An 11,764-nucleotide genomic window follows, 5' to 3' on the forward strand; every position below is an offset into this window, starting at 1 on the left:
GCGGGGGGAATCGAGCCGCCCTGCTTCTTTTTTTGTAGGGAGACACCACTCGTCGGCCCCCCACGACTTAGATAGAAATTCTGAGAAAGGTCGTTGTTTGCTTGTGGCCTTTCCACCCCCATTACTACTTCGGCAAGCAAGGTTGCTTACGGGGGGGGGCGGGGGGCGGGCGGACAAGGAACGCCAGCAGCTGCACTGCCTGGGGCAGGGGGCTGACTGGATTTGGGATATAAGCTGAAAACTCATGGTTGCGGGGGAGTGGGTGGGGATGGCTGTCAGTATAAGTAGCAAATTTAAAAGAAAAGACAGAACACGGAGAAAACTCGCAGCTCTGACAGCCTGCGGAGCAGTCCCAGTTGGGGTGAGTGGCAAGGGCAGGGAGATCAGAAATTGATGGAAGACGTCCTGGGAATGAGAGTCACAGAGGGGCTGTAAGCTTCCCAAGAGGTGGGAGCAAACGCTGGGGCCAGCGTGAGAACTGGCTGGGCTTCGTGCTTCTCGACCCTCACCCAGCACCACCAGCAGTAGGTGAAGTCTAAGGGCTCAGGGCATTTAGCATGACCTCTGCTCAGAGCCTTGACTGACCACAGCTCCACTGACCCTCAGTGGCCCCTAGGAATTCAGGCTAAAAAATAAAACCAATATTTAAGGACTGAACAGAGACAGACACACGCGGATGCGGAGGGAAGAAGGCCATGTGACGATGGGAGTGCAGACTGGAGTGAGGCAGCTGTTAGCCGAGGGACACCAAGGGTTGCTTATAACACCCAGGAGCTGGAAGAGGCCAGGAGGCGTCTCCGCTGCAGCCCTCAGAGGGAGCGTGGCCATCAGGGCACCGCGATTTCTGATGTCTGGCCTCCAGAACTGGGAGAGAATACCTTCCTGTTGTTTTAGGGAAAAAAAAAACACACAAAACAAAACACCAAAAAAACGGAGTAGAGCAAAGACATCTGCTGCTACATACTGCTGGGGAGACGCATTGTGCAATAAAGCCAAGGCAACTTACTAAACAGACATACAAACAAACGAAAAACACACCCTCAGCACAATTTTTAAAAATCAGAATTCATATTTGCTCCTATGCATGATCTAAAATGTCCAGTTTTCAACCAAAAAAGTTGGGCATGCAAAGGAATTGGAAAGTGTGATCCATATTTTAGAGAAGAGAAAGCAGTCAATAGAACGAATGTTGAGTGGACGGAGAGTGATTCAACAGTCAGTACTTTAGAAAAACTATCATAAATATGTTCAAAGGGTTTTTTAAAAACTACGTTCAAATAATTAAAGGAAAATATGACAATGATCCCCAAAGGGAAGTCTCAATAGATAAACAGAAACAGTAAAAATGCACCAAATGGAAAGCCTAGAGCTGAAAAGTATAATGAACAAAATGAAAAAATTCACAAGAGCTCAAAGCAGGTGAGGCAGCAAAAGAATTCGTGCATTTGAAGACCGAACAAATAAATTATTCATCTTGAAGACCAAAGAGAAAAGATTGAAGAAAACAAACATCACCTTGGAGACTCATGGGGACAAGACCACACGTCCAACATACATATAATGGGAGTCCCAGAGGGGAAGAAGACAGAGAAAGTGGCAGGAAAAAAAGTTGAAGAAACAATGGCCCAAAAGTCCCCAAATTTGATGAAAAACATTAATTTACCAGCCCAAGAAACTCAACAAACCCCACATCGGATAAACACCCAGACACATCAAAGTCAAACTGCTGAAAGCAACAAGAGAAGAAGAATTTGTTATATATACAGACTGGCAGTACAATTAATGGCTGACATCTCATTAGAAGCAAGTCATCAGAAAGCAGTGGAATGACAGTCAACCAGGAAGCCATATCCTAAACCACTCTTCAAAAATGAGGTGGAATAAAGACATTCCCAGATAAACAAAAACCGAGATAATTGCTAGCAGACGTTCTTGTAAGTATGAAAGGAAATCCTTGAGCCGAAAGAAAATGACACCAGACAGTAACTCAGATCCACAGAAAGCAATGCAGAGGCCAGAAATGGTAGATCAGTGCGTACAGACAAAAGAGCATCTACAGAAACTTTTTTTTTTTGTCTCAAAAAACCCCCCACAAAATAGCTTAAAGCAATAATAATGCCACTGTATTGTTGGGTTTATAATATATGTAGGTGTAATTATAGATGACGAAAGATGGGGAAGAAATGGAGCTACACTGGAGGAAAGTTGCTATATTTTATTTATTATTATAATTTAAAAAAATATTTTTTTATTGATTTCAGAGAGGAAGGGAGAGGGAGAGAGAGAGATAGAAACATCAATGATGAGAAAGAATCATTGATCAGCTGCCTCCTGCACACCCCCTACTGGGGATTGAAGCCACAATCCAGGCATGTGCCCTTGACTGGAATCAAACCCAGGACCCTTCAGTCCACAGACTGATGCTCTATCTACTGAGCCAAACCATCTAGGACAAAAGTTGCTATATTTTACTGGAAGTTAGTAGCAATCTAAGTTAAGTTGTATATTGTAATCACTACAGCAACCACTAAGAAAATAACTAAACGTGGTTCCATGGTGCACTGGAAGTATTTGTTGAACACAGAAGGTGGAACAGAGGGACAGAAAAAGACACGGCACATTTAGAAAGCAAACAGCAAGAGGCAGTTATAAATCCCAGAAACCTGGATTTACACGTGGTGCAAGAAGAAGTGGTTCAACCCCATTGACTGGAAAGAACTATTGAAAATAGGCCTTTTTCAGCCAAAGCAACTTTTCTGACTTTAAGAAAGTCAACACTCATTCCAAAACGGAAGAGGCCCCGGCAGGGGGCAGGATGGAGCAGCCAGGGCTGGGGGGTCCCTGGGATATTCCGACAGCGACTTCTGACCCTTCCCAGGAAGTTGCCAAAATGCTTCAGAGCTTGTCTGCCTGGAAGAGACTGGGAAGCCAGATGGTGCCCCCTCTGAGCCCTCGTGGCTCTGCCCAACCAGCCAGGGGACCGGCAGGTGGGCCGGAGGGGACAGGGCTGGTCTCTCCCCACTGAGGTCACTGCTCTGTTTGCCCTGCAGGTCAAGGACTATGCGGAAAACACGTATTACAGCAACTTCATTTCTCGCTTGGAAGACGTCACGTATTTAGGTAAGGGAGGCCAACAGAGGCAGGAGGGAGGAGGGGGAGGAATGAGTGTGTGGTGGTGGGGGGGCAGGGGGCGCGGGCAGGGAAGGGTGGTGCTGGTGGGGAGGGTGGCAGATGAGCCCCGTGAAGGGTGAGCACCCTCCCTGGGCGAGGTCTCCTTTTCCGGCCATTCCTGCTGTTGGCTCAGGCCTCGAACCCGCTGAGAGCCTGTCCCTCCCACAACCGGGACCACTGGATGGCCAGCGCTATCTTCACTTAAGTGCTCTCCCCACCAACCTCGGCCCCAGCTGGGAGGTGGTCCTGGTCCCTAGGAGGGCTCCTCCTCGGTGGTGAGCTGAGACCAATCTCTAGAGCAGGGGTGGGCAAACTTTTTGACTCGAGGGCCACAATGGGTTCTTAAACTGGACCGGAGGGCCGGAACAAAAGCATGGATGGAGTGTTTGTGTGAACTAATATAAATTCAAAGTAAACATCATTACATAAAAGGGTACGGTCTTTTTTTTTTTTTTTTTAGTTTTATTCATTTCAAACGGGCCGGATCCGGCCCCGCGGGCCCGAAGTTTGCCCACGGCTTGCTCTAGAGTCTAGATGGCAGCACCTCATCATGGTGGCTGGACACGCAGACCGGGGGGCGGGGACTTCCTGCCCTCTGCCTCCGGGAGGCAGTTCAGGTCAGAGGGATCGCCTACTCCCAGGGCCAACCCTGGACCTTGAGCAATACCCACGTCCGCTTTGAGGGCTTGGCTTTGCTCATCTCACTTTGGCCACTTCTGTTCTCGCCCCTCCCCCCGGCCTCCTGACCTCCCGCCCATGGGCCTCCTGGCCTCCCGCCCATGGGCCTCCTGGCTCTCACCAGGAGTCAGCCTTGTGCCTTTCCTCTCTCTGTACCTCGAAGATTCCAGGGCCTTCACTCTGACAAACGCCCTCCACGCCCTCGCGCCCCCCCATCCCCCTCCCCTCCTTCCTCAACAAGCTCACCTCCCAAAGCCCAGACCAACCCCCAGCCTGCAGCCACGGCCGCATATGGCTGGGCAGAAACAGACATCGCAGGGGATTATTGTTATTCGTAGCTACAAATGTGAACAGGCCTGAGGCGGCCCCGTAGAAATCTTAGACGACTCCTCCGGGCTGGCGTTGGCTGGCCCCCTCTCCAAAAGGATCACCTCACGCTTCCTCTTCTCTCCCGAAATTCCTCTGCCCTGGCCTCAGCCCACACGGCGGCGCTGATGATAGGTTACACGCATGAGCACTGGTCCGTATGCTGGTCCAGGCCAGCACTTTACAAACACATGCCCCTCCCCCCACAGCACCCCTGCTGACCATTCCCTTGTTACAGAAGAGGAGGCGCCTTCGGGACGGAGAACCTGGCCAGGAGGAGGTAGCTGAGGGGTCTCCCCCAGGACTTTGCTCCTCATCCTCCAGGAAGCAGGGCACTGGGGAGATGATTCCCAGGAGTCAGCTGGGGCCCCTCCGCGTGGGTCAGGAGTTTGCAGGTGGCGAGCTCTGAGCCCAGCGTCCCCTCGAGGGGCCGCAGCAGGCCCTAACGTTCTTCATCTGTGGTCCCCTCCGTTAGGCCGAAGCACCGTTCTGAGCAGCCTTGACGTCCAGGACATGCTGCCCGCAAACCTCGGCTTCTACTACACCTACCGGGGCTCCCTCACCACCCCTCCCTGCACGGAGAATGTCCGCTGGTTCCTGCTGGCCGACTTGGTGCCGCTCTCCAAGGCTCAGGTACCGCGTGGACCCTTCACCCAGGGCTCCCCTTTTGACTGCCTGGCTAACAAGAGTGCTCCCCCAAATCCCACACGAGGCCACCTCCCGGGCTCCGGTGGTGTTGTCCATGGACAGGGCTGCTGGGCCGCCCTTGGTTGCCAGGGGTGATCTTACCGGTGCTGTGGCAGAGACGCCCAAACAGGCATCACAGAACCCAAGGAACCACAGCTCCTGCAGCAAAAGGACAGGCCTGAGCCAGGCCAGAGGAGGGAGTTGCACAGTGAAGGCAAATTCTCATTGGGCGCTACTCTCGGAGGCCCCGCTGTAGGCCCTTGAAGTACAAAACGCCGTCCTCACGGGGCTTGCGTTCTGACTTCACCAGTGGCTCTGTGATGAAGGACAGCGTCACATGTAGGTCTTTGCCACCGAAAATTCCCGGAGCCCTTTGAGAGGCGCCTTAGCGTCCTCCGTCCTCCAGCAGAGCACAGGCACAGAGGGACTTGCTGAGCAAAGGGAGGGCAGAGGGACCGAGGGTGCCAAGCACAGCTGACACTTCCTTTCGGGTGATATTCTTCCTCAGGAAAAAGTATTTCTTTTTCTTAAGCTTTTCATTTCCCTACTCCCGGAAAGGTGGAGAGACCCATATTCAAGGAGACCCATACCTATACCCGTACACAAAAATATTGCCAACCAGAAGTTGGAAGTGCCCCCAAATACCTAATATAGGGTGTCCCAAAATTCACGCAAGATTTGCAATTCAATTCAATTGCAAATTTTGCGTGAATTTTGGGACACACTATAGAATCAAATGTAAATTATCTCTGGAAAAGTGCACCTTAAATCCATATATTGAAGAATTTCCACAAAGCTACCAGAAATGAGCTTAATTAGAAACAAAATCACAAAATACACAAGGAAAAAGACACTATGAGTGAGTGTTAACAGAAATAGGCCTACACAAGTTCAGATAGCAAAATTATCGATTCATATAAAATAAGAATGTTTATATATGTAAAACTGCATAATAGGTATAAGCATGTTTAATATGTTTAATATGAGTTTTAAATATGATAAAAGAACAAAAAGTATAAAAATGACCACATAGACTTGAAAATAGAATTTCTAGAATTGATAGTAAAAACAGAGTGAATGCATTTAATAGACAGAGCTGAGAAAATTATCTAAAATGAAACATAAAGAGAAAAAGAGGTGAAAAAGAAGTAGAGAGACAGAGACTATAGTGGGAAAATCTAACAAAAATCAAGTTGAAACTCTAGGAGAAGGGAGGTAGCATAGAGAAGAGGTACAATTTGAGGAATATTGGCTGACAAATTTTCAGAAGAGTTGAAAGACACAAAGTCATATATTCAGTAAGCCCAATGAGTCAATGTAAATTTTATTTAAAAAATTTTTTTAAAAAATATATTTTTATTGATTTCAGAGAAGACGGAGAGAGAGAGAGAGATAGAAATATTGAGAATCATTGATTGGCTGTCTCCTACACACTCCCCACTGGGGATTAAGCCCGCAACCTGGGCATGTGCCTTTGCCCGGAATCAAACCTGGGACCCTTCAGTCTGCAGGCCGACACTCTATCCACTGAGCCAAACCAGCTAGGGCTCAATGTCAATTTTAAAACACACACACACACACACACACACACACACTAAACATATCAGAGTGAAATCACAAAAAAAATCAAAGACAAAGAAAACCATTTAAACATCAGCCAGAGGGGGAAAGTTAAAAGAGCAGGATTACGCTGACAGTTGATTCCACACAGCAGCAGCGAGAGTCAGAAAGCAGTGAAATCATCTTTTCAAAGCACCAAGAGAAATAAACAGCTGATCTAGAATTACACATGCAGCAAAAAATGCCTTTCAAGGATGTAGATGAGATACAGGTATTTTCAGGAAAATAAACATCGAGCTTGCTGCTTGGCATGTCTCTGCTTACTTCCTTCCCCCCTCTCTACTGTTGAACAAATACTCGCAGAAAGTGATTAAAAGAGATTTTTGGAAGAATAAATGGATGCATGTCCTGGGCCTGACAGGGAGCACCCAGAACTTCCTCCGGGCTGGAGATCTCACACCTGCTGTATCCGAGTCACACAAGTCTGAGATGGAGTCCCGTTTCTAACTAAACTCTTTCAAATCACCCTGTGTCTCTACCTCTCCACAAGTCACTTCCTGTTGCCTACAGATTACGAAGCTGGAGAATTCCTTAGTGGATCACCAGGACGAGGCCATCCACAACGTGTACCGCAAGGCCCAGCCCCTGAACGACAGAGTGGTGGAAGCCAACTTCGAGTACCACTCTGATTATCGTAAGATCAACTCTCAGTTATTCTTTGCCATTTGTGGACTGCTATTTCCCTCGGTCTCTGGCGGGCCTCTCTCTCCTGGCAACCGGGCAGGGAGGAGAGTCAGCTAAGCAGCAGGAGGCTCAGGTGGGCCCACTTGAACCGGGCCTGGCAAAGGGGGGGGACACTCATTTTCCTAGTCCAGGCAGCGATGACGGTGAATAGAACCGAGGAGGCGATGAGGATGGCGGCTGTATGCTTTACTCCCTGCCTGGCCCTGGCCACAGACAGTAGGAGAAGCAAGATGTCCGAAATATGCAGACACTCCCGTAAGAGTGTAGGCCCAAGTTAACCTTGTGAACCCATCCGAAATCATTCCCCACACACTTTTATCTTAGTCTGTAACCCCAGCCATCTCAGCTCCTCCCATACACTCCCTCAAGGTAGGGTGGACCACACTGTTAGTCACATTTTCTTGGGGATCAAGCCCTGACACCGGGGTGCTGGGTGTAGGTGGAGGCCGTCCGACTCCCCTGGAATCGCTAACCCACTGGGTCAAGCTCCGACCGGTTCTGTGGTTGTAAGAATATAAATATTCTGCAGTTCTCCCATCTTTATGTTCGTCTGCTCTGTCTCTACAATCTATTTCTATCTACCATTCCTGACACCTTTACATCCTCTAACACAGGGGTCCTCAAACTTTTTAAACAGGGGGCCAGTTCACTGTCCCTCAGACCGTTGGAGGGCCGGACTATAGTTAAAAAAAAAAACTATGAACAAATTCCTATGCACACTGCACATATCTTATTTTGAAGTAAAAAAACAAAACGGGAACAAATACAATATTTGTATTTGCATGTGGCCCGCGGGCCGTAGTTTGAGGACCCCTGGTCTAACACAATGGAATTGGTTTCCAATCAATAACACCCCATCTTTACCTGTCTCTTTTAAGATTTTTAAGTCTCCGTACCTAGGCCCCCCCGCCCCCCAAAATATGCTTTTCTCCCCATCTTTCCTTCCTGGTTCATTTATTGATTTCCCTCGAATCAGTTTGCTCCTCCAATATGATACTAAGAGAAAAAATAACGATGCCAGCTATAATGATAATTTCCCCATATCATACTGCACTGGCAGCAGCAGAGGTGTGATGGGGGCATCACCTTCCCCTGATCACTGGGTCGCCTCCTGCCCCTGAGGGCTCCCGGACTGTGAGAGGGGGCAGGCCGGGCTGGAGGACCCTGACTCCAGTGCATGAATTTTCACACACCAGGCCTCTAGTTTCCCCATATTATACTACAGACCAGCGGTCGCCAACCTTTCAGACCTCACAGACCACCGGTTGGCGACCGCTGCTCTAGGCGATATTAGCAGTAACGCTTCCTTTTTCAAAATGCTGGCATCTTCCTAAACAGGTCCAGTTGCTCGCAGGCTAGCCACAGGGAGCTTAGATTCAATCCGTCTCCTTGTTCTAATTTTGCCAGGTTCCCCAAATCAAAATTAACACTATTCTTTTTTCAATCCTCACCTGAGTATATGTTTTTATTGATTTTAGAGGGAGAGGAAGGTGGAGAGAGAAACATCAATTGGTTGCCTCCTATATGCACCCTGACCAGGGCTCAAACCTGCAACCTAGGGATGTGCTCGGACCGGGAATTGAACCTGCAACCGTTTGATGCACGGGATGATGCTCCAACCAGCTAGGCCACCTGGCCAGGGCCACACTATTCCTGCCACAGGGACAGACTGTGGCCACATCTCAAATGCTCTGTCTACTTGGCAGGGGCAGGGATGTCACTCCCATGTCCCCTCACGAGGAGCTCAGGTGTCCCCGATACCGGGACCTCTTAGGCCCAGCACTCCCCGTCGCTGTTTGCCTGGAGGTCCACTGTGGCCCTTCTGAAACTCGTTGCCTGGGATGATTCCTGTGACTCCCGGGAGACAGTGAGAGGGCTTCCTCCCACACCCGCCCTGGAGGGACCGAGTGGTGGCCTGCCTTTGCTGATGAGGGAGCAGAGGGCGTGGCATCAGGCCCCCCTTCTGTGTCGTCGTGATGGTCCCCAGTCAAGCCGGTTGGGCGGCCCACACGCTATCCCCTAGTTCTGCATCTCACAGTTTCAGAGTGTGACCAACCCTCAGTGAGGAAGGACTGAGAACCAAGGGCCGTTCCCAAGCAAGACGCTGGTCAAATACAGACCACGGGCAATGGATCAGAAACACCTCCGTACCCTAAGGCGAGGAAGGGCGACTGGGCACCACAGGAGAAGCTGAGGCGCCAGAGTATAGACCCGCCTCCGACATGTCACCCCTGGCAGACTGGCAGCTGGCCAGCTTGGATTCACACCCAGTGGAGATGCGGGAAGCCAATCGGATGGACACGCGGGCATTCGGAGGCACCAAATGCACTGCCCCGAGCTCCCGTGTGGGGAAGGGCGTCTGGCTCTCCCACGTTCTCGGTTTCATGGGGACCCCTCTTCTTTTTACAGAACATGCTCTAGGCTCTGAGCTCCAGTCCTACCTGCGCAAGATCGACAGTAAGCTCGATGACCTGTTGAGATCTGAGAAGAAAGCGAAGAGAAGATGCAGGTACTATTGAGCTTGCAGCGTGAGCCGGGGCAGGAAGAGCCCACGCCCGCCCCGGTCGCCACCTGGTCCGGTCCGCACCGCGCCCCCTGGAGCACCCATGCTGATTTCTGATGAAAACCCCGAGACCACCCCTCCCCCCCAGGCAGAAAGATGGCGGAAAAGTTTGAGGAGGGATGTGAGGCAGACCTCTCGGTGGGAATGGGCTGGAACAGGAATGAAAGGGCTGGCTAGCCTCCCGCCGAATCACGCACGCTGATCTTTCTAAACGATAAACCCGCTCCGACGTCCCTGTAGCATTTAGATGCAATAAATGACTTTGGAAATGTGTGTTTGTGTGTGTGTGTGAATATATATACAAAGAGATCTGGAAGGTTCCACACCAAGGATTTAAACGATCCTTTTCTAAGTGGCTTAGATTATACTTTTTTTGATAAACAAGCATTGCTTCTGTAAAAAGAGAAAAAAAAATAAAACAAAAGAATGAAGGAAAAAGATCTAGAATCTTCTAACATTTCAAAATTTCACCTTTTTTTGTAGCCAATCACATTGTTTTAATGTTGAAAGGCTAAAAAATGAAAGTTCCCAGCCCCCCAATGGACATTTTAATAATTTTTGTGGGAAGTATAAACATTACCGCTGACTGGTGTTATTGCTTACTGTTAAGTGCTGATTTCAACTTTTCACTCCTACGAACCACACAAAGCAGGAGTTTGGATGAATTTAGTTTAAAAAACTGAAAACAAACATGGAAGGAAAACAACGACCAGACGTTCAGTGATGCTAGTTTGGGGCTAATCTGATGTCCCCCCGATTGGCCTTGGGAACACTTTCCTAACTGAATTCCTGAAGTTTCCTCTTGGGAGCCGTGGAGGTGGGGGGTGGGGGGTGGCACACCGCAGGGAGGGCAGAGAGAATCTGCCTTTACACCGCCCAGAGCAGACTCCTGGTGCGAGGAGGACCAGCCCTGCCGCCCCTCGGGCCTCTGGGAGCCGAGCTGGCAAGACCCTCGCAGGCCCTGGAATTCCTATGTCCAAGGCTGGTGTCCACAAGTTCATGGTCCTGAGAAAAGGTTTGAGAAACAAGGTATCCGGTAGAAACAGCCCACCAGCTGGTCCCTGGTGCTCTCAGGGGGTGTCCCTCCCACCAGTGCCAGGAATTTCCCAAAAGGCCTCTGGGTGGTTCCCTTCAGTGAAAATCTAACTGAACTCAGGGTTCTGCCCAGGACAGTCCAAGGGCTGAGCTGACGGCTGCGCTTGGAGAGGAGGTGCTGCCCTCCAGTGGCCGCTGGGAGGATGGCGGGGCCTGTGCCCAGGGGATTGTATTGTATGTATGTACGTATGCATTTTATTTTTTATTTTTATTGATTTCAGAGAAGGGAGAGGGAGCGAGAGATAGAAACATCAATGATGAGAGAGAATCATTGATCGGCTGCCTCCTGCACGCCCCACACTGGGGATCCGGCTGGCAACGCCAGCATGTGACCCAGCATGTGCCCTAAACCAGGAATCGAACCGTGACTTCCTGATTCATAGGCCCACACTCAACCACTGAGCCACACTGGCTGGGCCCAGGGGATGTGAGAGATCCATCCATCCCCTCTCATTTTTTCATATTGGTACATACAGGGCCTGTAAAGGTCACATGACAAGTTACAGGCGTGCCAGGGACTAGCAGCACATGTGTGTTCCTGGCTGGTCTTCGCCCACAGGAAGACAGAACTGCACTGGGCTGTGGTCCCACTTGTGTCCAGCTTTATGAATTCCAAGCACCTTCACACCTGGGGGACAGCTGCCCAGCCCTCCTGTCCACCCTCCTGTCACCAGGGGCCTGACCCGCCCCCAACTGGATGGACACAATCTCCAAATAAGACGCCACAGAGACAACCAGGGAGACTGGATCCAAAACACCAGAAGGCCCGGCCGCGTGGCTCAGTGGTTGAGCATCGGCCTGTGGACCAGGAGGTCACGGTTGGATTCCGATCAGGGCACATGTCGGGGTTACACGTTCCATCCCCAGTGTGGGGTGTGCAGGAGGCAGCCCATCAATGGC

At 50.2% G+C, this 11,764-nt stretch overlaps 1 protein-coding gene across 1 annotated transcript in view; it reads left to right on the top strand.

Annotated features, from left to right (window-relative positions):
- Positions 1 to 9,848, top strand: part of CA6 (carbonic anhydrase 6) — a 16,301-nt gene extending 6,453 nt beyond the window's left edge. Inside the window, exons 5-8 of the mRNA XM_006107882.3 lie at positions 3,051 to 3,120; positions 4,691 to 4,848; positions 7,033 to 7,156; positions 9,616 to 9,848. Of these exons, the coding sequence (XP_006107944.1) occupies positions 3,051 to 3,120; positions 4,691 to 4,848; positions 7,033 to 7,156; positions 9,616 to 9,725 (462 nt within the window). The 3' untranslated portion in view covers positions 9,726 to 9,848. The remainder of the gene's footprint in view (positions 1 to 3,050; positions 3,121 to 4,690; positions 4,849 to 7,032; positions 7,157 to 9,615) is intronic.
- Positions 9,849 to 11,764: the final 1,916 nt, after the last annotated feature.

This window comes from Myotis lucifugus, unplaced genomic scaffold, assembly GCF_000147115.1.
Source record: "Myotis lucifugus unplaced genomic scaffold, Myoluc2.0 scaffold_1525, whole genome shotgun sequence".
Taxonomy (NCBI): Eukaryota; Metazoa; Chordata; class Mammalia; order Chiroptera; family Vespertilionidae; genus Myotis; species Myotis lucifugus.